Source organism: Thamnophis elegans, chromosome 1, assembly GCF_009769535.1.
Source record: "Thamnophis elegans isolate rThaEle1 chromosome 1, rThaEle1.pri, whole genome shotgun sequence".
Taxonomy (NCBI): domain Eukaryota; kingdom Metazoa; phylum Chordata; class Lepidosauria; order Squamata; family Colubridae; genus Thamnophis; species Thamnophis elegans.
This window is the reverse complement of record NC_045541.1, coordinates 66,283,943-66,309,959: the sequence shown is the minus strand read 5'-3', so window position 1 is coordinate 66,309,959 and position 26,017 is coordinate 66,283,943. Positions and strand designations below refer to the sequence as shown.

The 26,017-nt window shown below is 42.0% G+C and overlaps 1 protein-coding gene across 1 annotated transcript; it reads left to right on the top strand.

Annotated features, from left to right (window-relative positions):
- The first annotated feature begins 5,951 nt into the window (after nucleotides 1-5,951).
- RAB15 (RAB15, member RAS oncogene family) lies at nucleotides 5,952-24,651 on the top strand. Its single transcript, XM_032218204.1, has 7 exons — nucleotides 5,952-6,199; nucleotides 14,119-14,179; nucleotides 16,982-17,042; nucleotides 17,963-18,040; nucleotides 19,117-19,206; nucleotides 19,799-19,864; nucleotides 21,118-24,651. Exons 1-7 carry the CDS (start codon nucleotides 6,076-6,078, stop codon nucleotides 21,274-21,276), a joined length of 639 nt encoding a protein of 212 aa, XP_032074095.1. The 5' UTR covers nucleotides 5,952-6,075; the 3' UTR covers nucleotides 21,277-24,651.
- The last annotated feature ends 1,366 nt before the right edge of the window (nucleotides 24,652-26,017 follow it).

The window sequence follows — 26,017 nt, the reverse complement described above, 5'->3', positions numbered from 1 at the left end:
AATATATTTCTGAACCACCTTCAAGGACTGTTTTATTGTGGTTCACTTTTCGGAAGTATCAGTTCCGGTTGCAGAAGAAGAGGAGCAAAAAGAAGTCAAGACCAATCAAATTGATACGTTTTGGGCTCAAAAACCTTCTGATCTTTGGTTGTGGACAGGGGTTCCACCACAAAACCGCAGTAGACAAAAGCGCGCTCGACGAAAGTGCGTACATGACGTCATCACAGCGCAACGAAAACATCGCGCTGTGATCGATAAATGTAAAAATAAAGCGAAAACCTTACCCTACCCCCCCCCAAACCTAACCCTAAACCTAAACCTAACCCTAAACCTAAGCCTAAATCTAACCCTAAACCTAACCCTTAACCTAACGCTAAACCTAACGCTAACCTTTAACCTAACGCTAAACGTAACCCTAACGCTCTAAACCTAACCCTAACCCTTAACCTAACCCTAACCCTAACCCTAACCCTTACCTTTATGTGAATCGGCTTGCTTTAATTTTAATTTTATTTCAATTTTTAATTTTTTTCGTCGCGCTGTGATGACGTCAAATGCGCGCTTTCGTCGAGCACGCTTTTGTGGACCGCGGTTTTGACGGGTCACGGTGGACAGGATTGGCCTTCTCCACATAGAACTGATTTGGAGGTCCCTGTTTATTATCAGTCTAAGTTTGAAGCATAGTGGCAACAGAGGCTAGGAAATATCATGCATCCGTTACAGCCTTTGTGAGTTCAGAAGGTAATCCTCACTGTCACTCATGACTTGGTCACCTCTTTTTTGGACAATTGCAATGTGCTCTATTTGGAATGTCCCTTGAAGATCCAGAGGCTAAATATGGTAGAGATATCTGCAGCTGAAGTAGCTAGAGACACTATTTGTCCACTACAGGTAGTTCTTGACTTATAACAATTCATTTGTAAGTTACTGAACGACACTGAAAAAGATAACTTGTGATCATTTTCCACATTTGCAACCATTACAGCATTCCCATAGGTCAGACACTTAGCAACTGACTCATGCTTATGGTGTCCTAGGGTCCTATCATCATCTTCTGACAAGCAAAGTCAATGGGAAAAGCAGATTCACTGAACAACTATATTACTAATTTAAGAACTATAGTGATTCACATAAATAAATGTGACAAGAAAGATCATGAAATGGGTAAAACTGACGTAACAACCATCTCATTTAGCAACAGAAATTTTGGCCTCAATTGTGATCATAATTTGAGGATTACTTGTACTTTAATTGCTGCATTTAGCAATAACATTTAGACTTATGATAACATTTAGACTTCACAGTGCTTTACAGCCCCTTTAAGCGGTTTACAAAGTCAGCCTATTGTCCCCAACAATCTGGGTCCTCATTTTATCCACCTCGGAAGGCCTGGTGAGATTCAAACTGCCAAATTACAGGCAGCCAGCAGGCAGCAGAAGTAGCCTGCAATACTGCACTCTAACCACTGTGCCACCGCAACTCATCATCTGTTACTACTAGTAGATTTTCAGGTGTAATTCAAGGTGTTACTTTTGAAGACCTAAATGGTTCAGGACCTGGGTATCTGTGGAACCATTTACTCTTGAAGGAAAATCTCCCTGGCCTGTACCCAAGAAGCATCATCTGCAGGGACCACAAGGGTTGGTCAACCCCACCACTACTATTTTCTCTGGAACAACATTCTCTCCAAATTTAGGTTGGCCCCAAACCCTTTGGTCTTTCAAATAATGTTAAAATGTTGCTTTTAAGGGAGGTTTTAGATCTGCTTTGCTCTTTTCTTCTTGTAAGAAGATAATTATTTTTATTTGGATTATTATTTTGTTATTTGGGTGGGAATCAATTTGTTACACTGGTATTCCTCAATTTAACAATCATAGTTGAGCTCAAAATTGTGCTAAGCAATAAAATTGTTAAGTGAGTTTTGCCCCATTTTACAACCTTTAAGTGAATCACTGCAATTGTTAAGTTAGAAATATGGTTAAGTGAATCTGGCTTCCCCATTGGCATTGCTTGTCAGGTCGCAAAACATGATGCCAGGACACTGCAAAAGTAATAAATACATGGTAGTTAACGAGCATCTTTTTCATCACGTGGCCGCAGGAATGTTGCAATGGTTGCGACTGAAAAACGATCATAAGCCACTTTTTTCAGTGCCAACTTCAAATGGTCACTAAATGAATGGTTGTAAATTGGCAACTACCTGTACTATCTGATTGTATATCTGATTTCAAACTTGTTACTAGAATTAAGAATGTAATTGCTCCAAGTTTGTTGTAATGAGAGCAGGATATTGACCTCTCTATTTTATTTTAAAGAGGGGGGGGGAATAAATAAATCTGAAGGGAAGTAATTCAGGCTACTTTCTAGAAGGGGAGAGGCAAAAATCTATTAAATCTCAAGATGAAACTTCCTTAAGTACAGTACTGAATGCTGTAGTTCATTGACACTTAAAATGTAAATGCTCTCTACTCTGAAAAAATGCCTAAAGAAAGCTTAACATAGCAGATAGGTGGTTTTAGGTCATCACTTGAGATCTTATTCATCCTTAAATATATATTTTATATAGTTTACATCCTGCCAGTCTTCCAGAAGCTTAAGGCAGCAAGCTTGTCTCTCCCACTCATTTTTCCTTTTATAATTATTTCAGATAATCTGTTGAGGTAGGCTGAGGGATATTGGCTAAGTTCATATAGCAGGACAAGTAATAACATGGTTTGACTTTGCCTTAGCACAGTGGTTCCCAAACTTGGCAACTTTAAGACTTGTGGACTTCAACTCCCAGAATTCTCCAGCCAGCTCTGAAGTCCACAAGTCTTAAAGTTGCCAAGTTTGGGAACCACTGCCTTAGCATGTTGTATGAAGCTAACTAATTTTGGTTTATCCAGTCAACCATAGTTAAGCTGGTCATGAACCCAATCAATTTCCAGTTTTAGATCAGGGACAACAAATACCTGTTGACATTGATCGATGATCTCTGGAGAGCCAGGGATGGAGGTCATGCCTCCATCCTAGTACTCCTTGACCTCTCTGTGGCTTTCGATACCATCGACCATGGTATCCTTCTGCGACGACTGCGGGAGGTGGGGGTGGGAGGCACTGTCTTACGGTGGTTCTCCTCTTACCTCTCGGACAGGTCGCAGTCGGTGTTGGTCAGAGGGCAGAGATCGACCCCTAGGCCCCTAACGTATGGGGTGCCGCAGGGTTCGGTCCTGTCCCCCCTCCTCTTTAATATCTACATGAAACCGCTGGGTGAGATCATTCGACGGCACAGGATAAAATACCACCAGTATGCGGACGATACACAGCTGTATCTGTCCGCCCCGTGCCAACTCAATGAAGCGATGGACGTGATGTGCCAGGGCCTCGAGGCTGTTAGGGACTGGATGGGGGTTAACAAGCTTGTACTCAATCCAGATAAGACCGAGTGGCTGCTGTGCTTCCCTCCTACTAATTGGCCAAGTGTTCCACCTCTCAGGCTGGGGGGTCAAACATTACGCCCCTCAGATAGGGTCCGCAACTTGGGAGTCCTCCTGGACCCACAGCTGACTTTTGAACACCATTTGTCAGCTGTGACCAGGGGGGCATTTGCCCAGGTTCGCCTGGTGCACCAGTTGCGTCCCTACCTGAACCGGGAGGCTCTCACAACAGTCACTCATGCCCTTGTGACCTCTAGGTTGGAGTACTGCAATGTGCTCTACATGGGGCTGCCCTTGAAGAGTATTCGGCGACTTCAGCTTGTCCAGAATGCAGCCGCGCGAGCGATCGTGGGTGCGCCTCGGTTCACACACGTAACACCTATCCTCTGCGAGCTGCACTGGCTGTCTGTTGATCTCTGGGTACGCTTCAGGGTCCTAGTCGTCACCTACAAAGCCCTTCATGGTATTGGATCTGGGTACTTGAGAGACCGCCTACTGCCAATTACCTCCACTAGACCAATTAGATCCCACAGACCAGGCCTCCTCCGAATTCCATCAGCCGGCCAGTGTCGACTGGCGACTACCCGGAGGAGGGCCTTGTCTGTGGCTGCTCCGACCCTCTGGAACGACCTCCCCGTGGAGATTCGTACCCTCACCACCCTCCAGGCCTTCCGCATAGCCCTTAAAACCTGGCTGTTCCGACAGGCCTGGGGCTAAAGACTCGCTGCCCCACTTCAAATGGTATGATTGTTGTGCTTTTTAACTATGTATGGTTTTTTATGTTTTTGTAACTTTGTTTTTTCCCCCCCTCCCTTTGAGTTGTGAGCCGCCCTGAGTCCCCTTGGGGAAAAGGGCGGCATACAAATAAATCAAAATGAAATGAAATGAAATTATCTAAAATTAATACATATGTCTGAATATTAATATCAACCCCCAATGTTTTGAGCCACTGTTCATCAGCACTTACTGCATAGAAAATACGATCATAATCTATTGAATGGAATTGAATCTACCAAATATAGGTTTGTATTTCCAACAGTGGCCAAGTTAATGGATTTCAAGCAGTCTTAACCTTCTAGCAAAATTTTAAACCCCCACCATTGCCACAGTTTTAAGCACCGTGCTTAGCACTTTTCCTTTTTCTTGTGGGAAGTTATCATCCAGCCCTCTCCCAGAAAAATGAAATATCCTAGGAAATATTGAAAAAGCAGAATATTTCTCTGGATGTGAGGAGAAAGAGAAATGTTTTGAAAGACAGAATAGTTGCCTGTAGCTTCCTGCCCATCCCCACTGTTAATGGGCCATTAACACGCCGAGCTAGTTCACTTTACATAATAAAGACTTCATCAGCAGCTTTCCAGCTACAGGAAAGCATGATAATATTGGCCCTTTACTCAACTGGCCACATGGCATCTGAGAACTCATCCATACCTGGATTCAAAACACAGCCTAGAGAGTAGCCCCTGCATGGCCCCATAGGAGTCTGACAACCAATCAGAATACATTTCTTACACAGGAACAGGAAACAGAGAGGTGGGATAAACAGGTTATAAAAAGCCTAGCAAGCCCCTCCCTCAGCCCTTCTCTTCTTCTCCACCAACACTGAAGCATGTGCTCACCTTTTCTGTTCAGGGCTCAAGATATGTGGCCCTTTCCAACAATAAGCCATCTTTCCAAGCAGCCTCCATGTCTCCAGTGTTTTTTCCCCACTTGGAGCCGAACCCAGAAGGACATTTCTTTCATCATTCTAAAAAGTTGTTTTGCCCAAAAGGAGCAAACTTTGGCTTGACTACAACAGTATCTGTTGAGTGAGATAATAATGGCCGTTACATATAGTACTACTCTTGTTGGCACAGATAAATTCCGAAGTGGCTTCAATGGCTCTTAAGAGAACGTGTGTAACTACCAGATGATTGCAAAGACATATAATCCTTACAAACACCACCCCAAGATGTCAGAACTAATACAATTCCTTGACTCCCCTCCCCCATCCAGTTGCCTTTTGAAAGACCGCGCAACATCTTTGAGACACAGCCACCGTTACCCACGGTGGTCATTCTCAATTTGAGAACGAGAATCTCCAATTTGAGGCAGCCAGCGGCATAAAACTCCGCCCACTTAAAGGTTCTCGGCCTCCGCCTCCCTTCATTCCCCGCCTTTTTCGCCGGTCGTCAGCACGCGGGGCAAATCGGCGGAGCTCGAAGCCGGGTGCGCGGGAGGGGAGGCGAGCGGGAGGGGAGTCTCGGTTCCGCGCGCCCGAAGCGCTCCCTGCGTGGGTTCTTGTGTCACCTCCACTCTCCAATAGGAGCAGCAGCAGCTGCTGTAGCTGCCTTCCACTCCTCCCCGAGAGCATCGCTTAGAGGAGAGGTGGTTTTTCTGCTGGCGGCGGCGACACCACCACCCGCCTCCAATTTCCCCCCTATTCTTCGTATTTCCTCCTATCTGGTGGATCCCAAGTGATCGTAGAGGCGCTATTGCTCGTGCTCTCTCACCTCCTCTCCCCCCTCCCCCCTCTTCCTGCAGCGCCTGCTTTCCCGCTCGCCTCTGGGGCTACCGCCGCCCCAGACCAAGAGACGCCGGGAGCGGGAGGCGCTCGGCTGGGATGGCAGCCGGCGCAGCGCGGGGCTGAAGCCCGACCGGGCCCCACTCCCGCCCCGCCATGGCCAAGCAATACGACGTGCTCTTTCGCCTGCTGCTCATCGGGGACTCCGGCGTGGGCAAGACCTGCTTGTTGTGCCGCTTCACCGACAACGAGTTCCACCCTTCGCACATCTCCACCATCGGTACTGGGTGGCGCGGCGGGGGGGTGGGGTGGAGAAAGAAGGTGAGATCCTGGCTGGACGGGACTCGGTATAGCCTCTCCGCTACCTCCGTCCAGCTGGAAACAGCAGACAAAGGCATCCGGAGGGCTGAGCGGGAGGTTTCCTGGGCCGCTTATTCGTCGTGCAATATGCCTTCTCTAGATGACAGGCGGTGGTTGAGGCTGGATCTTATCCCTTCTTCTAGGGATCTCATAAGGGGCAACTCACGGCAAGCCACTGCGCCTTTGGCGAGGGTTAAGTCGCGAGTGTATCTGCACCGCCGCTTCTCATAATCTGGAACAGGGAAAGGCGGGGGGGGGGAGACTTTAACCTGGGAATCCGGCACCCGGGGCAGAGCCGCCCGCCACTTTTAGGAGAGTGAAAAAAACAAACAAACAAACCCGTCCCCCAGTCCTTTCCCGGTGCCTGAGGTTCCGATTATTATACCTGTTAGATGCCTCCATGCCGGGCCTTGCTAGGGGTGCTTTCAATTGCAGGGAGTCCGTTTTTTAAGTCAATCAGCGTCCTGGATCTTGAGTTTCGGGCGGCTGCTGGTACTGCTGCTCTTGGGTGCAGTAATGCCAGCTCACCTCTAAGGTGAAAATAAACGCGACGTCAGTGTTGTAAAAGCGTGAGGAAAGACATACATCCATGAGTCAGATGTGGAAGGCGGAGGTGGGAGGGGGGGAGGGAACCAAGCAACAGAAAATAGCTATTTGCTTATCGACTTTCATTGACATGGTTATGTTGAAAGGGGGAAAGAACCCCCCTTTTCAAGAGTTTTTGGGGTTGTTCTTTTGAAAAGACTGCTTATTTGAATCCTTACTGGGGGGCGGGCTGTTCTGTTGAAGACTGCATTTCTTCAGGGCTGTTTTGCTTGGGGGAGTGGGGTTGACATATATGAACCAAAAAGGAAGGAAACTGGATCCTGTGAGAGATACAAGTGATGGTATTTTCTGCCTTCTTTCTCTTTCTGAAGCAGAAAAGTTCCAGGAAAGGGACAGATAGCTTCTATCAGAGGTCTGAGTGCTGCTGGATGGCCTCTCACGGTGGTTGTTGAAAGTGTTCACAGGCATATTAGTAGAAGTCACTGTAAATTGTGAGGAATAATTATTTCTGTTGATTAGCCATCATTAGAAGTCCATGAGTAGAAGCTGGTTTGGTACCTGAGACTCCGGTACTTCCATCTTTTCTCAACATGATAACATAGTGACAGAGGTATGAAGTAATGGAAGGGTCTACTACCATATTTCCCCCAAAATAAGACAGGTCTTATTTTCTTTTGACCTCCAAAATAAGCGCTTGGCCTTATTTTTGAGGAGGTCTTATTATTTTTGCGGTGCAGAAGGCAGCGAGTGTGGTCACCTCATGGCTGCTGCTGTGTTGCAATATTTTCAGGGAGGTGTTATTTTAGCGGATGCAAAAGCCCTATTGGGTTTATTATCCGGGGAGGTCTTATTTTCAGGGAAACATTGTAGTAATCACATCTAAAGATAACAGTGATTGTAGCATTCCAGCTAAAACCTTCAGTCACTAGGTCGTTCATCTAGATCAGCATTCCCCAAACTTTCTCACTTGGCGGTCTGGCTTGGGGGGGAGGGGATGGTTCCATGCGAGCAGCAGATGCATGCACTAACAGCTATATTTGTGCAAGCAGCAGGCATGTGCGCCTGCCACTTGTACAAATGAAGGTTTTGGCACGCACACTTACCACTTGCACAGCCTAGTTTTGAATGGGCCATGGCCCAGGGGTTGGAGACCTCTGATCTAGATAGTTATGGTTTGTGAGACTTCTAATGGAGTTTGAACCAAAGGAAGCCAAGGAGCTTCCTTTGCATAAAACCTGGAGGGAAGGATTCCTGACAGAGTGTGAACAAGTCAATCAGAGGCATTGGCTCAATGAACAGTAGGTAAAACAGGCAACACTGTATGTAGAAAATGCTACTTTTAGCCCATTGCAGAAACAGATGGGAGAAGGTTGCCCTCCTGTGGGCAGGCAGAGGGCATTGTATTCCTGCTCTCAAGAAATAGTCAGTGGCACACATTAGGTAAACTGATTAAAATAATCAGTTCTAAAATATAAAGCCAAGAGAAACCCATATTACAGATCTGCACCTTACGAGGTATAATCCCTGAAAAGCGAGATCTGGCACCACCAAAGAACAATGGAGGAATTTAAAATGAGCTTGTTTTGACCTATCTGGACCTATAGGCACCAGGATTTCCATAGCAACCTTGGCCGTGAGATGTATCTGTATCATTCAGTATCATCAGGCTACTTAATGATACTTCATCCCAGAGTTATGAAGCACCAGAATTCCGTCAGCAAATTTATAAAGATGTGGAATAGTATGGATAGGGAAACCATTAGATCATCATTCTTCCTAATATACAGACTGAAATCACTCACTAAAGAAAGACTGGAGCCACCACAGAACAATTCCTCTAATCCTCACAGAAACACCAAGACGATACCATAATTTATGGTAACAGGTATATCACAGAGAGTTAGACTCCCTCCATCTTAAGAAAAGATCATCTTTCAGGATGACACTTGCTGTTTCCATCTTAGATTTGGGCTTAAAATTCATTAGAGAACAATCCAGAAATCCATGCCCTCCAGAACCCTATACACCTGAAATTGTAACAGGTTCTCTAACCCCCCCCCCCAAAAAAAATAGGTTGGAGATTTGTCTAAGGTGGCTAAATTGAGAAATGGGAGGACCAGCTCTTTGAAGGGCTGATTGATGGCTAATTCTTAGTTATCTCCCAATCCAGATATATATACTCTCAGTTGCACAAATCTGCCAGACAGAACATGAATCTGGCTTGTAGGAAAGGAGCTTGGAGGCACATTTTGTTTTCCCAGTTCAGCTAGACTCCTGGTGTGGGCAGAATCTCTTTTCTTTTCACCCTATATTGCGGGTGGATGGGTTGTCCAACTTCCCTACTGTGTGTTTTTCACCTATAAAATAGCCTTAAGTCTCTTTCTCTTGTCTTATGGCACAGAAAAAGATCAGCAGCAGAAACTTCCTGGCAGACCAACCAATTAAAGTGGGAGAGAAAGACAACCACCTCAGATATCAGTGGCCTCTTGAGTGTCCCTCTGCTCTTATGTGTCTACAGTTTAGAGCCTATTTATTTCCTTCTTTTGCTGGCCTGCATTCACCGATCCTACTGGTTCTCCTTTCACAGCAGATTGACACAGAAGCCTTCTAGCTTTTCATAATTTGACTCATCAAGCCCAATCTCTTGCTATTGACTTTCCATGAAACAACTACAGTTTCAAGATCTCACACTAGATGAGGTCATATCAATGCTGGAACTCTTCCTCTCCATTGGTCTTCACTTGTATTTTCAGTTTTCTGACACCATCTCACCGGCCAGTTCTTCCTTCCACTTCCTCTTCTCCCTTCCCATCTTTCAATGATGTTATTCTTCTGAGTGCTACCTCATTATTCTCCATTTATTTACAGGGCCACATTTCTGTGGCCATGATCATTCTTCACTCCTCACTTCATCTACTACCCATCCACTATTCATTGATGTGAAACCTAGCTCTATCAAATGCTAAATCAATCCCTCTTATCTTAATGGTGTGTTGTCCCAAGTGCCATCCAGAATCCCCAGTATATTCCACTTCCATCATCAGAAGTATCGATTTATATCTTAACTTACTGTATCTCTACTTCCTTTAGATATAATCCAGAATTACAATGAAAGAAGTATGAATTTAGAGAATAAAGTCACTGAAAGTCTTCTAATGAAAAACAAAGTTTTCATAATCACATTTTGCCTTGAATTGAGATAAATTACTAAAACTTAGCTGGTAGATTAGGACAAAAACTACATTTGAAAGAATTGGATTTGCAAACATTTTGGAAATGTCCTCATTCATGAGGCATATGTGACCCTGATCTAATGACTTTCTTGGAAAAAAGTGTACCATGAGGGTATATCGCAACCTGCATCTGTAGAGAAGAAAATTGATATTAATTAAATGCCAATCTTGTATTGAAAAAGCCAACTTTATTTGGTCATGCCAGTCGTAAATCAGAAAATTTTACAACTATGACAATAGTTTAGTTACCTGTTCTCCCCTCTTGCTTAGAAACAATTATGGCTACCTGGGCTTTCTTTATGTTTTATTTACTTGTATTGTAAGATTATTCCCCCCCCCAAGTCTTGCGTAGAAATAATAATATTTTGGAGAATCTTCTGTGCCATGGTAGATGTCATTCTAAATTCACCAAAGATTTTTCTAAGCTGCTATTGTAAATTTTTATAGTAAGAGCAGAATAAATGTGTCACTTCCCCTTATGATAAACTGTGGTCTGCAAAAAAATGATACCATAATAATTGTCTTTAAACTGCCATGAGACATTCTGATATGTATGTAGTCTTGACTCATTCATTATTCTTTCTTTTTTTAAAAACTATTTAACCAGGATAGAAAAATGTACTTTGATAGGCTTGCAGCAAAACAAACTCTTGCCAGATTGCTCATAATGCTATCCACATTTTTACATTGATATGTCTCTCCATCTAGTAGCATCGTAATGCTGATAACCTCTAGGTCTGGTAATAATGTGCTCCCTAATGCAGCAGTCCCCAACCTTTCCGGCTTTGCGGACCAAACCTGGGGGGGGGGGGAAGAGGGGATAGTTCTGCATAAGCAGTGGTTGTCCGTATGTGCCTGTACACTGCTCCATTTCCATGACCAGCAGTCAAGTATGACCATCGCATGCGCAAATGGAGCTGCATCAGGGGTGAAATCAACTTACCTTCACTACTGGTTCACAAATGTGAGTGCTTGCACACACTGGTCGCACTTGCGTGTGCCACCTCCACACATGCTTAAGACCTTCCATGCATGCACAGAGCATCAAAAATGGGACATTATGATGTCCAGGTGGGTGGGCAGAACCTCCCGCCACCGCCACTACCAGTTTGCCTAAACCTGATAGAACCGGCTGAATTGCACCACTGTGCTGTATGCATGCATGCGCTCACCTGCCACTTCCACGCCCTGGCTCCGAACAGATCGTGGCTCTGTTCTGAACAGGCTGTGGTCCAGGGGTTTGGGACCCCTGCCATAATGGAGCTAGAATAGTCCAATATAATTGGATCAGCTTTACAAGGGTTGAAGTCCATATGCAGGGCTCCAGCTCGGGAATGGGTGGGGAAAACACCATACATGGTGCAGAGTTTTTTTCAGCTGAAAAAGTAGAGAAGATTATTGCTTCGCTAGATTTTCAGGCCCCACTTTTCAATTTTCCTGAATTGCTGAGATGGAAGATTAGCAGAATCACAAGGGGTAAAATTGCAATCATGTTGCCTGTCTTGAAAAGCCTGTTCTGCTCCAAGGACCTGGTTGGAATGTAAAACTGATCACAGATGACTTTGGCCAGGTAGCTATAAGTATGGATACTTTTGCAATAAGAACTTTCCATTCATGCAGATACAATTTCTTCCCCAATGAGCCATTTACAAAATGGTCTTTTTGGTTTTTATTGATTTGTTCTTTTTAATTCTTTTATAGTTTTAGAATTACAATTAGAATTGTAAGCCACCCGGAGTCACTTGGATGAGATGGGTGGCTAAATAAATAAACGATAGTTACCAGAAGTGGCATCCAAGTGGCAGATCAGTCCTTATAACTTAATGCTGTAAAGGCACCCAGAGATTTAATTGGACATTTCATGATTGAAGTTGGCAAAGCACTCGTGACCCAGTGTCCTTCTCTACTTGGAATGCTAAAAGTCTTGCTGCATTACAGTCCTGTTTCTGGATTTTAACTTCTTTAGTTTCTTATGCTATAGCTAGCATGAAAGCTGCATAAATGAAGTTCCTTTCCTTCAGGATCCCTACACTTCTACATTTTGCACTACAAGCAAAAGAAGATGCAGGCCTGAAGAATGTTTGGAAACATGCCTGAAATAGCAACCTAGATATCCTTTCTCAACCTGTAGGGCAGTTTTGAGCAATCTGTAAAGGTTTATTGAGAATTTATCTTTTCCTGGGTTACTTTAGAAGCTGCCTGCCAGGTAAAAATTCAATAGGGGAGATTTATATCCTACTGGTTTATATTCTTAACAATTTAGAGACAGAGAGGGAGTACTGATTGAATTTCTACACTATCCATTATTATTTTCTTCATATTACTTGTTTGTATTTGTGAGTAGTCTCTTAGGAGAATGTTAAGGCACTTAACATTTTCATGCCTTTCTGTTACTTATGGGACCCAAGTTCTTTGACTGAGATTGATAAAATCAATGTCAAATGAAGCCCTTGAAACGTAACATAGGCTTCAATCTTTTAACAGCAAATATTACTTATGAGAATTTCATCTTTAGTTGACTGAAATGAATTATTGGCTCTGCTGCTGAGGGGTTATGGAATGCTCATCGATATTACAAGTACTAGGAAGACCAAGAATAGATTGGCCTGTGTGTTGTTAACTAGGAAGAATTTTAAAGGACAAAGGCTAGATTGCATCATCTCAATATTGACTTAAACTGTATGTCTGACTATAAATACAGCATGGAGTTAGTTTTATATACAGGTAGGTCAATTGCTCAAACAATGGGGGTTTGTGAAAAGAAAAAATATAGAGAAAAATACCAATTGTACTGGAATGTCTTACAGAACAGGAAATATGGAGAGTTATCCAAGTAATCTCTTGATTTATTATTTGTATATTTATTTATTTATATTTTATTTATTGCAATTTGTCAAACAAAAATGAGAATAAGAATAAAAATACAATGACAGGGACGATAGGCACGTCAGTGCACTTATGCATGGCCCTTCTACTGACCACTTAAGTATGAAGTAAGGTCCATGGAAGTGAATTTGTGACTCAAACTGTAAAAATTTATAGCTGAGACAACTGAATCAGGTATGGCATTCCAAACTTCGACAACTTGATTACAGAAATCATATTTTTTACAGTCAAGTTTAGAACGATTTCCATTGAGTTTAAAGCGGATGTTCATGCATGTATTATTGCGATTGAAACTGAAAAAGTCATTTACAGGTGAAATATTGCTCCACCCCAAAATATTCTGTTGCGAAGTATTGAAGTGAATCCAATATAGTGAAACTTGCCACTTTGAAGTTTCTTAATACTGTATAAGAAAAAAGAAAAACCTGTAACAAGCAATTTCCAGAAATGATTAAGGGAGTGTGTAAATCCAGTGTCCTTTTAAAAGTGCCAACTGCAGTTTGAGCAAAGATGGTGATATCTCAGCTCCCAGAGTCTAACCCACTGAAGACTGTTATCTTACAGTCTCCTCATGGGGAATTACTACCCGAGCACTTGTGGGTGATCACGAGGCCTCGCCTTGTCCAGAGAGGAATTCTGAGAAGCAAATTCATTTGCTGTCTCTTCATTCCACCATGGTCACCAGCACCACAGTGCTAAACCAGGCAGTTGTTTAAGTGAGTTTTACCCCATCTTTCTTGCCATGGTTGTTAAGTGAATCACTACAGTTGTTAAGTTAGTAACACAGTTGTTAAGTGAATCTGGCTTCCCCATTGGCTTTGCTTGTCAGAAGGTGATCACATGACCCCAAGACACTGCAACCATCATAAATACATGTCAGTTGCTAACTGTCTGAATTCTGATCACATGACCATGGGGATGCTGCAAGTCATAAATGTGAAAAATGGTTATAAGTCACTTTTTTACAGTGCCATTGTATTTTTGAGCAGTCACTAAATGAATGGTTGTAAGTTGAGGACTATCTGTTCTGGTGTAAGCAAAGGGCTTGACAAACTCACAGACTTGGCATATATCTCTGCTTTAACATTCTAAACATAATTTCATACAGCAATATATTGGATAATTGCTAGGATTACTATTTGCACTTCATGTGATTTCATTTTATTGTTCATAGGAGTTGATTTTAAAATGAAGACTATAGAAGTAGATGGAATTAAGGTCCGAATCCAGATCTGGTAAGTAATACATGTATTAAGTTTTCCTTTGTTATGGATTAAGTGAAAGATCTTAGTTACACATTTCTGTATATAAATTTACAGAGAATGTAATCTAATTTAAAGGGTAATTAGAAAGTAAACATAAACACACATATATAAACATATTTAAACACTTTGCAAATCACAAGCTTTTTAAATTAAGAGTAGCAGGAATTCCTATTCTATGTTGAACATCTTCAGGTAAAGAGGTTCAGTGAAGCTCAGATGTTGCTTGGAGTTAGGCATGGGTATCTGCAGCGGAGCAAGTGATATCACACACGTTGTGACATCATTGTGCAGCTGATAAGCTGCATGTCATGATGCAATGAACTTAAAACACATCATTCCCATTATTTCCACTTTGGCTTCATGACACATTTGATATCATCATGGTTTTACTGTGTGCTTGTGGTGTGAGCTCAGCAGTTCATTTGTGTAGGGTTGGGAGATCAATTCTTCAGCAGAGGATAGCAGAATACTGGGATTGAAAGCCTGTGTTTGGTTGGGCCAGAGCCAAAACTGATGAGACAGGCAGATCTTACTGCAGTTCTTCCCTGCCCAGTTCTCTCCCTTCATCTGGGCTGAGGATTCTCCTCAGCTTCCTTTCTACCTCTCTGAGGGATACAGAAGGAGATGATCTGACCATGGGATTGAGGAATTTCAATCCTTTGTTCACACGGCAGCACATTGCGACTTGGCTGTGCCTTTTTCCTAGTGCAAATTGCAGATATTGACAGCTTAAAGAGAAGATGCAATGAGTAACGGCCTGTTAAAATGGAACGCGGATGGCCTCATTGTTCATTTATGGCATGAAAGAGGATATTTATTTTATAGATTGTTTTTAAGAGGAGTATATTTAAATCTATCCAGCAGGGAGCAGCCAAGTCACATATGCTTCCCAAACTGAAACATGAAACATGAAACCTACTCTGCGTACAGTATGTTCTCAGATGCATTGACTGGGAAGTCACACCTTGTAAAAATATTAGTTGTGGCCAATTTTGGGCCAGAGTCCAGATCAGATATAAGAAAGGCTGTAAAAGCAAAAAGATAATCAGTACACAGCAGCTGCTTGGGCTCTTCCACTGCCCTTTACTGTCTTCATTCTGCAGTGCAAGTAAATGAGCTTGGCCTTGGATGAAGAACAAATACAGTTGGAAATCGTGCCTGATTTCTAATTTCACACAATTCAGAGAAACAGATGGGAGAACAAGCAGTCTGGTGGTTCACATTGCTGTTTGGTCCAGTTCTATTTAACCAATATCACTTAAGGGTCACTATTCTACCAATTGATTTTCCTCCCCTATCCCCATCTCTTCCTTTTTGTGTATATGCAATGTAGTCAAAGATTTCCATAATTACCGTAGATATGTTAAACATTTTTATGGATATTATGTCAATAAGTATACATTTATCCATGTGACCCCATTGGCAAAATTAGAATGGCTACTGGATATAATTTGCATCATATGACCCTCAGTCCTTTGTGCTGCACCTATCCATTGGCCTTTTTTCCCCATGGATGGGCAATACGTGGTAAATAGAAGGTATTTAAAAGATCCTAGTCTTACATTACAATTGGAAAGCATGTTTATCCAGAAAATTAAACCCCTTATTCCCTAAAAAGCATGCATAAAAGTGTCATCCTATTCTGAAATAATCACCAAATGTATCTGATACAATATGCAGAAGTTTGGCTTTGACTTGTTTTGTTTATTCGCTTCGTTGTGCTTCTCCATTGTCCTTGTGCTACCATTAAATCATCATGGTTTTGGAATTGGTTTTGTTTTTTACATTCTTTATAAATTGTGAGTCTCCCAGAGTCATATATTTGAGATGAGTAGCTATATAAATTTAAATAAATGAATAAAATTTCTGGCTATTAATATTTTAACATTAAAGCTAAGAAATAGATCACCAGCATTTCAAGCAGACTTAAATCAGGAGTGGTCAAACTAACTCCTCTTTGTGTGCCTTTTTCTTCAAGCTACTCTGGCAGTCTGCATATCCCTCCCCCTCCCTCTGTTTGGTGGCCTCCAAGTGTACACCAACCTTGTCCAACATTGACATCCAGGTTGACCCAGTCTTTGGGCCAACCCCATTGCCTATCTGCCACATGTACTTATAGATAACCTTCACTCTGCTTTTCAAGCCAGTTGCTTTCTCAGGGACATTTATCTTTCAGAATCTGAAAACAAAAAAGTTCTACAAAGCTGCACGCAAACAGATGTGCTACTTTTGAGAAGATTTTGAAGTGGATAAACAGGATGCATTCATAAAGCTTTGTCAAGATAACATGTTTTCCATCTGTTGCTTCCTTTCAGTTTTCTGTCTCTTTGTTCCCTGGTGTTTTAAAATATGCCATACAACGACATCTCTGAAATTAACCTTCTTCCACGACATTGCTTCCTTCAGATAGGGAACCAACCCCCATTATCTCAAGAGTTTCAGAAATTTCAGCATCTTTATAGTTTGGCCCCTACTAGGTGTATAAGCAATGCTTAAATATTTTAATGCTTTTATTGCTGTTATAAATCTTCTCCTTTTTAATTCTTCTTGAACAGTGGTTTGGAACAGCATATAAATGTCATAAATAAAACAACAGAAGAAATTATTCCTAACTTTGTTGAGCTGCTGTGCTTTTCTTCCTGAAATCTGTGGGAAGTTTTGAGAGTGAGCTTTCTATCAGTAGGATGCTGGAATTGACTTCATGCCATAAATCGTGCCACCCATGAAAAGTGAGGTTTCCACTCACGGTAATAGCATCTGCTTCTGTTCCAGGGACACTGCAGGCCAGGAACGGTACCAAACTATCACTAAGCAGTACTACAGACGTGCCCAGGTATGATATTTTTGGCTAAAAGTACAGATAAAATTGGTAGTCTATGGGAAAAAATTATAGTATCACATTATAATCAGTACACTGTAAATTGTAGTATAATTTCTCTGTTTATTATATTTCTTAACACAAATGCATGTTTAAAAATAATGTAAATACATGGAGAATAACCTGATTTGATGGACTGGGGATTAACTCATTTCCTTATGACAATAATCAGCTTTGCTGGAAACTCACTTCTGCCTGCCTTACAGTTCTATGACTTTTTCCTTCCCCTCCAGAGTGATGTCGCTGGAGTGCCATAGTAGTCTCACAAGAGGCTCTGGGCATTTCTGTAGCCAGCCTGATTAGTTTACATTTTTCCTTACCCTCAGCTAATATCATGTATAATTTTAGAATGTTAGGAGAAAGGCTGAGAGGCTCTGGGGAAGGTTTGGGAGATGGGCTTGAGAAATTCAGTATGTATCAATGACCATTTGGCTATCCTGTCCAGTCCCTAGATAAGTATTTTCCTGCAATTTATTCTAATAAGTGCATGTGTATGTGTGCACACGCATCTTTGAGTCAGTGTTGACTTCTGACAACTACCTGGGCTAGTCCCTGCAGTTTTCTTGGCACGATTTTCAGAAATGGTATGCTCTTGCTTTGTTCCTAGGACTAAGAGTGATTTCTCTAAGTTACCCAGCTGATTTCATGCCTAAAAAAGGATTAGAACTCCCAATCTTGGTTCCTAATCCACTGCCTCAAAAGGTCTATATTAATGTTATCATTCTCCAAATGCTTTCCTGTGCTCCTTTTCTAAGATAAATATTAGGGTGTGACCTAATAGTAAATTTATTTTCCTTTGAGTAAAGGCCCTTTTTCCTTTTCAATTTGTGTGATGCTCACATTTCTTTTGCTCCCTTACCCTGTTCTCTTTGCAGGGGATATTTTTGGTTTACGACATTAGCAGTGAGCGCTCATATCAGCACATAATGAAATGGGCCAGCGATGTGGACGAAGTAAGCAGAAACATTTCTTTGCTGTTTACTGGGGGAGGTGTGCTGGGGGATGTGGCCAAATGGCTATGCAGGTAATCCTCAAGTTACAACCTCAAGGAATCCTGCCACCATGGTTGTAACTCGTGATGATCATAAATCGGATCACCCCGAGGGGCTGATCTGATTTTATGAACTTTTCTGCAGCTGTTATCAAGCAAACATTGCAGTTGTAAAGCAGATGCCACAGTTGTAAAGCAAAAAGTGCAGTCATTAGCAAACCAGTGGCTCACTATGGGGCCGCTTTGCCGAAAACCATAAGTAAATGCTGGGTTTACTTAAAGCCATGGTAAAACATGGTCACATGACTGTGAGACATTGCAAATAGCTGTTACCGCAGTCTGGGTGTTGAAGCAACCTGAAATGTGGTCACGTGACCTTTTGGGAGGGAGGCCATCAGAACTTTGAATTCAGGTAATAAGTACTCCTAGAGAGATCCATTGTAAGTTCAAAAGCTAAGTGACCGGTGGTAAATAACCAGTTGTGTGACTGTTTCTGCACAGAAGGGTGTTTTCTGACATTTTATTGAAGAAATCTTTCTCAGAAGTGTATAAGCTGGTAATATATTTTCCATTTTGCCTCAGGATTGGCCACATTATTCTCAGCCTGTGTACCAAATCAGTGTAGTTTTAGATGACAACTTGGAAGACCTTATATGTTCTGCTCCCCCTTCACTGAAATAATTTTCTGCCTTCTGAGTGAACTTAAGGGGAAATTTAATCATCTTGGGAGGAAGGAAACGTTGTGTGATGCAATGCAGGGAATGAAATGTGGGATCTCATGCATTTGGTTAACTTTCTGGAGGCACTGTTATATTCTGGGTTTGTGATGCCTGTTGCTTCCCAGACGAGGAAGGTGCTTATGAGATAAAGAATATTATCAAATGGTGCTCTTTTAATCCCAAGAAATAAAAGTGATTTTTCTCCTCTATATGCAAAGCACAAGAATGGTAATAGATAAAAACGAGTAATACTTTTAAACTCAGTTCTTACTTAGCTATGCAGATACGAAAGGACTAAAGACTCTCATATCCTTTGCAGTATGCTCCAGACGGTGTCCAGAAGATCCTCATTGGGAATAAAGCAGATGAGGAGCAGAAGAGGCAGGTGGGCCGAGAGCAAGGCCTCCAGGTAAAAATCATAGGCGGCTCCAGTTATAGAAACCAGATATTTATTGGGGTGACGGACTAGCCTGTCAGCTGAGCTGCTTCAGTACAAGCAGCTCATGGCACTAAATGTCATTCTATATAAAAGAACTTCCCTCCTCATGGAAAGTTAGCATGTAAGGAATATTTTTCTCACAGTTTCTATGTGAAGCTGTTACAGATACATATATACATAGGTGGGTATATTTTGTGTGGGTGAGAACTATTGAATAAAAGCAATGGAAAACAATTTAACAGCATGATACCCATGTCTGTAGAGGTGAAGCTGGGAACCCGCTCTCTTTTCTATATAGCTCTCCTATAGATTTTGTTCTAAGTTGGGCAGATCATTGTTTTATTAAAAATGAATTGAGGTCAGTATCTGAGATCTTTGTCAACCAGTGCCCTAACCATACATAAATAACATTCAGTACAAGCTGTTGGACAATATTGTTCTTGTCTTCTATTAGAAGTTTTTTTAGATTTGGAGGTGAAATAGAGGAGGAAAGGTGGATTTGAAGATAATAGTAGAAAAATATACTAGCCCTCATTGGGTTTATACGTCAATTGTCTTTCAGCTAGCTAAGGAATATGGCATGGATTTCTATGAAACAAGTGCCTGTACCAACTTGAACATCAAAGAGGTAAGAATTTTGGGGATGGAATAGCTCAGATGAGGGGCTTCCAGGTGGTTGTCACCTTCCTTCCTTCCTTCCTTCCTTCCTTCCTTCCTTCCTTCCTTCCTTCCTTCCTCTTTTCTGTTGAGGAAGAAAAGAAAAATACATGTATAATATATTATGGTATATTAGAATTTAGAAAAACATTGTTGGAAGGGACCTTGGAGTTCTTCTAGTCCAACCCCCTGCCTAGGCAAGAAACCCTATACCATTTCAGACAAATGGTTGTCCAATACCTTCTTAAAAACTTCCAGTGTTGAAGCATTCACAACTTCTGGAGGCAAGTTGTTCCACTGATTAGTTGTTCTAACTGTCAGGAAATTTCTCCTTAGCTGTAGGTTATTTCTCTCCTTGACCAGTTTCCACCCATTGCTTCTTGTCCTGCCCTCAGGTGCTTTGGAGAATAGCTTGACACTCTCTTCTTTGTGGCATCCCCTGAGATATTGAAACACTGCTATCATGTCTCCTCTGGTCCTTCTTTTCATCAATTAATTTCATTAATATATACATTATGAAAAAGGTACTCTTAAGTATGTTTGAATTGTCTAAAATGGGTACTCAATAGGTAACTTAGTACTACCTAGCTTAAGTAGCCCATTCATTTATTTCTAAAAATCTAGAGTCACCCAGATTGCAAGGATCATAATTAAAACCATAACTGGAAGGTTCACTCAGTGATTACAGATGCTGAGCTTATCAGCTGGAAAGCTGACATTTGAGATCTGTGTGCCATGTGCGCCGCGTGACAGAATGAGCTCCCATTATCTGCCCAGCTCCTGCCCACCAGCAGTTTGAAAGCATGCAAATGGAAGTAGATAAATAGTACCACTTTGATAGGAAGGTAACAATTTTCTGTGCACCTCGGCATATAGTTATGCCAGCCACATGACCACAGAAATGTCTTCGGACAACGCTGGCTCCCTTGGCCAAGAAACAGAGATGAACACTGCTCCCTAGAGTTGACATGACTGGACAGGGGAAACCTTTACTTTTACCTTTATAACCATAATTATATGAGCCAGTTTAGTCTAGAAACCAGAAGACTATGAGTTCTAGTTTTACCGTAGTAATGAAAGCCAGCTGGCTGACTTTGGGCCAGTCACTCAATTCACAGGACTGATGTAGAAAAAAACAGGAGGAGAAAGGAATATTAAAGGCAGGATAAAAAGTGAATAATAAATAAACTTTTTTTTTTTAAGTTGGTTGCTCCTCTTTTTCAGTCTTTCACCCGTCTGACGGAGCTGGTCCTGCAGGCTCATAAGAAGGAGCTGGATGGACTCCGCACTTATGCAGCCGATGAACTGAATGTGGTCGAGCTGGAAGAAGAAGCAAGCAAGCCGGAGGGCTCAGAGCACTCTCCCAAAACCTGCTGGTGTTGAAAGCCTCCCAGCGTCCTTTCCCCCCACACCCCCAGTGCAGGTAGAAAAGTTGCCACTTAGAGAGGGCTGACTCGCTGTACTCTACCCCTCTTGTCTTTGGTTGCCAGTTTGCCCGCCATCTGCCCTGTGGGATCCTCTTTGCATTTCCTGGTGTTTTTCCTTGATCGGTGGTTTCTGTTGCCCTCAAACTCCCTGGATCCAAATATCTTCAGATGGCTCACAATAGGCAGAACATGATCCTGCTGCCTTCGTGGGAGAGCTGTGGTTAGCAGACACAGCCGAGGCTTGTCCAATAATTCATCAGACTCCAGATTCTCTGAAGTCTTGCCTATATCTGTGGGCAACCTGCTTGGGGCTAGGCCTGCTCCCTAAGAATGGGAGGAGGAGGAGCCTCTCTGTCCTCCAGCCACATCTTCTATAGCAAGCCTGTAGATGGCTTTTTTCCTCCACGTGCTTTGCCATCTCCTTTCTGGGTTTGTCCAAATGCTTGTGTAGCATTGCACACGGGCTCGGGGCTCGGGGCTTTCCAGCTGCTTTAGGTGCAGCTTTCTTATTTCTCCTACTGGGTTCCCTGAAATTAATCTCCGCACAAAACAAACAAAAGACCTCTTGTTCTGCTAGGTTGCAGCTTTGGGAATAAGAATCTCTCCCTAGAGAAAAGGGACCCTATGTGTAAATTTGCACCTTTTTAGCTGTTCATAAGGTTTGCCTCTTCCCAGGCTAGATTTCCATTCTAGACTACATTAGAGCCCACTGTTAAAGGGCAATCAGGAAGACCCTTTTCTGTGATTAACTCCAAAACTACAGGAAACTTTCCATTCTGTGTATTTTTGGAGGACCTCAGTTAATCAGGTATTATCGACTTAAATCTTAATATCTCCGGACCAGCAGAAATTCCACTCTCTGTGGCCTGTGTCCAGATGTGGCTTTGATTGCCTCCTTTGATTGATATCCCTGGAGCTCTGATCAAGGAACAAATTTTGTAATCTGTGCGTCAGAACTTTATCGTTTCTTGCTTTCAAGGTCTAACTTGTAGGAAGCTTGCTCTAAACTCATTTATGTCCTCTGTTTAGAATTTTCTCTGCAAGCTCTTGAAATTTAGTCTAGTACATTCAGAGGGCAAGGAGATTTTTGCCATGTGCCACTAACATGTTAAGTTACAACAGACTAAAACCAGCCTCTCTGCATGTTGCACCAGCATTGCCCTCTTGTCTTGGCATTTACTTGCTTGGTGGGGGGAAGCCTAACACATTCAGTGGCATGCCTGGTACTCTTATATGCCACCTGTTCCAGGGTAGCAGTTCTTTGCCAAATCCATGGAGCTGCTAAGATACCTCTCTTATATATGTACTAGCAATGGACCATAGCTGATATTCCACAAAGAGCAGTTGTTTACTGGAGGTTTTGGGTGAATGTGGAATGATAGTTTGGGAGTCCTTCTTTACTTGGCCTTCAGCATATGACTTTAGCCAAAGCCGTTCAGTCCATTCCAAATGGATATTTTGGCATTTGCTGCTAGATAAACTGTCCCTTTCTAACAAAAGTTGGATGAGAAATGGATCCATATTCCTTTGCTCTTTTCCTTCTTCTTTATGGGGGAAGCAGTATCAAATAGTGAAAGATAGGAACAGTGAGAATGGCATAGAGTGGAAATAATGTTAGTTGACATGACAAGTCAACAACAAGGAACCCGAGTTCTAGAGATTACTGAACAACAGTTTTAAGTATCCCTGTTTATGTCACCTGGGCAGGTTCCCGGAAGGTCATAAATCCCTCTCTCCAATGTCTCCTGAAAGGTAGAGGGTGTTGAAACTCTGAAAAGCTTTCACAAGTGTTATTTTGAAATAGCTTGTTTGACCTTTTTCCTTGGGTTGGATGGATTTGAACTGGTATCAAGCCATTACAATAAGTGGAAACACTGATATTCTACCCAACAGTGCCTGTTACTGGCACAAGGACTCTTGTGCTATAGATTGCTGAGGGAGACTACAAATTTTACAGTTGCTGGTTTCATAGGGGAAACTATACTTCTTGCCAGAACTAGTTTGATACTTGAGAAATTGTAGTCACAGACATACACATAGCTATTAATTTATTGTAGCTTTATTGGGACCCAAAGTATGTTGTAAAGGTCGGGTTGTAGTGAAGAGTCTGAGAACCTTTAAGTCTGTCATGGGGTAGGAAAAAGGAAAAGACCGAAGAAAATGGGACCGAAGAAGAAGCATTGGTTTTATTTAATTTATTTTGATGTATCTTTTTCAAAGCCCAAACATATTTGGGCTACTTCTTTGGAGCATTATTTGCTCTTGCTTGCTTTTGTCTGTATAATGAGTTTGAAAAGTTAAATGAAGGCTAAAGGCCAGTTCATATGTGCTCACTGCCCAAGGCCTGATGACTATCCTTCCCTTGCCCAATTCTTTCCTGCCTTGATGGTGAACAGGTTTATCCTTGGTGAGTACAATTGGCAGTTTTTAAAGACTGCTTCCAAATCTCTGCCATAGAACAGTTATGTGGCATGACATGTTTGAGATAGGAATAAAGCAAAGCAAAAACTACCTATCTGGTTACTAAAATATATGAAGCAGTCCCTGGTTCTTTAAAACTTGCAATGCATTACTTTCAAGAAAGCCTGAGTAAAATTATGAAGGAGAGGTATGTCATTGAAAGGATCAGGCAGCTCTTCAAATTGCCAAAGCTTTGAAGACGACCCAAATTCTTCGAGCCCATGTGGAAATAAAAGCATTGGTCCTTGGAGAGATCCATGGAATGGCCCTACTAGCCTGTTCTGCCTGTTGCAATTTAGCATCATGTTGATATGCTTGCTCTATTTAGGAACTGAGAGCATAGCTGCTGATGCTGCTACCAATGCACAAAATTGACCCATTAAATTCTACATGTTCAGAAAATGAAACAAGGAGGAGCACACAAAGCTTTTTGCTCATTGATGGGAGTAGATGAGTTCTCGTTATCTAAACCTACAAGAGCCAGCTTGGTTGCCAATCCTTGGTTTGGAAAACTGCAATCTGAATGGTTGACAACTTAATGAAAGCAGCTCCCACTCGATATGAATATTGGGGGGAGGGGGCTAATTAGAATGATGCTCTCTTGGGGTCACAAAAGTGAATTTCAGGCCAGTACCTGAGAAGGGAAATGGGCTGGTTTCTGAAAAAGGTAAATGCTATCCAGTATTTGAGGCTCCTTCTGTCCTGCAAATCATGGACCATAGCAATTTCTCTGTCTGTAGCAGAAAGAGTTGCACATAATTTGTTGTGGGATCCAACCAAAAGTACAACTTTCTGAATCCTCTGCTGTGTCTGTACTTTGTGAACTTGGCACTCTGACTGGGTTTCCTTGTATAACCTGTCATTGTAATTCATTACTTTAAACAACAAATTAACAAAACATTTACAAATAAAGGTCCTTAAAGTGGTTGGTGGCTCTTGCATTTCCTTACCAGCAAATTAATCTAATACTTGCTTATGAGAACTTTACTCAGAGCAGGGCTCTGTAATACTTTCTAGTTCACTTCATCTTTCAGTTGTGTTTCCTAATGTAGTGGGGAGAGTTGAACAAAGCCTAATTCACTCACAGCTACATTTAACTAAAAGTTAATTCCCCATTTTTGTTGCCTTAAAAACAAAACCATCTTCAGGAGGCCAGCAGGAGTAGAATTCAGCTCAGGGAGTTCTGACTTGAAGCACGGGGAGAGCAAATGGCAAACCCTCAGTGTATTTAGAATAACGATGCATAATACCTTTTTTTTTTTTAAATCATACCACAAATACGTCATTTGACATACAAAACTCCAAATAAAGTGAGGAAGCCAGGTTTAAGCATTAGTACAACCAAAAAAAATACAACAATCCTTGTTCAAGAACCCACAAGAATTAGGCTAATGCTCAAATGTGTGAGTACCAATCATTGAAAGTGTTTTGGATTAAGACAGCTGTTTCCAGCACCGCTGTTTAAAAATAATACATTGTAAAAAGAAATATATTCTCCCCATTTAAACTAAGACCGCCAGAAATTTGAATTACTGAAATCAGTGACATCCACCCTTCGATCTTGTTTGTACTTTGCATTTTGTAAATATGACTACCCTCTACACAGTAAGATTTATCACTTATAATCTTGGATGACTTAGCCTTCTCTTAGTTAAAATATGATCCAGATGGATTCACAGAAGTTAGGTATATGCAAGAGAAAGGAGAGCCGAGAAAGGGGAGAAAGGAAGAGGGACATGGTAGGTCAGTGGCTAAGACACTGAGCTTGTCAATTGAAAAGTTGGCAGTTCGGTGGTTCGAATCCCGTAACTGAGTGAGCTCCCGTTACTTGTCCCAGCTTCTGCCAACCTAGCAGTTCAAAAGCACGTAAAAATGCAAGTAGAAAAATAGGGACCACTTTAGTGGGAAGGTAACAATGTTCCATGCACTTTCGGCATTGAGTCATGCCGGCCACATGACCACGGAGACATCTTCCGACAGCACTGGCTCTTCAGCTTTGAAACAGAAATGAGCACTGCCCCCTAGAGTCAGGAACAACTAGCACATATGTGTGAGGGGAACCTTTACTTTTAGCCTTAGGAGAAGGGAAGGCTGCTGTGAATTGTTATGACATTTATTTCATATAAATAAATCTGGTTTATGGCTTCTACCTTAGTTTGGCAACAAGCAGGCCATTATGGTTTGTCAAATGAACTATTACTGAAGCAAACGCTTAGCACAATATGTGAACTCAACAA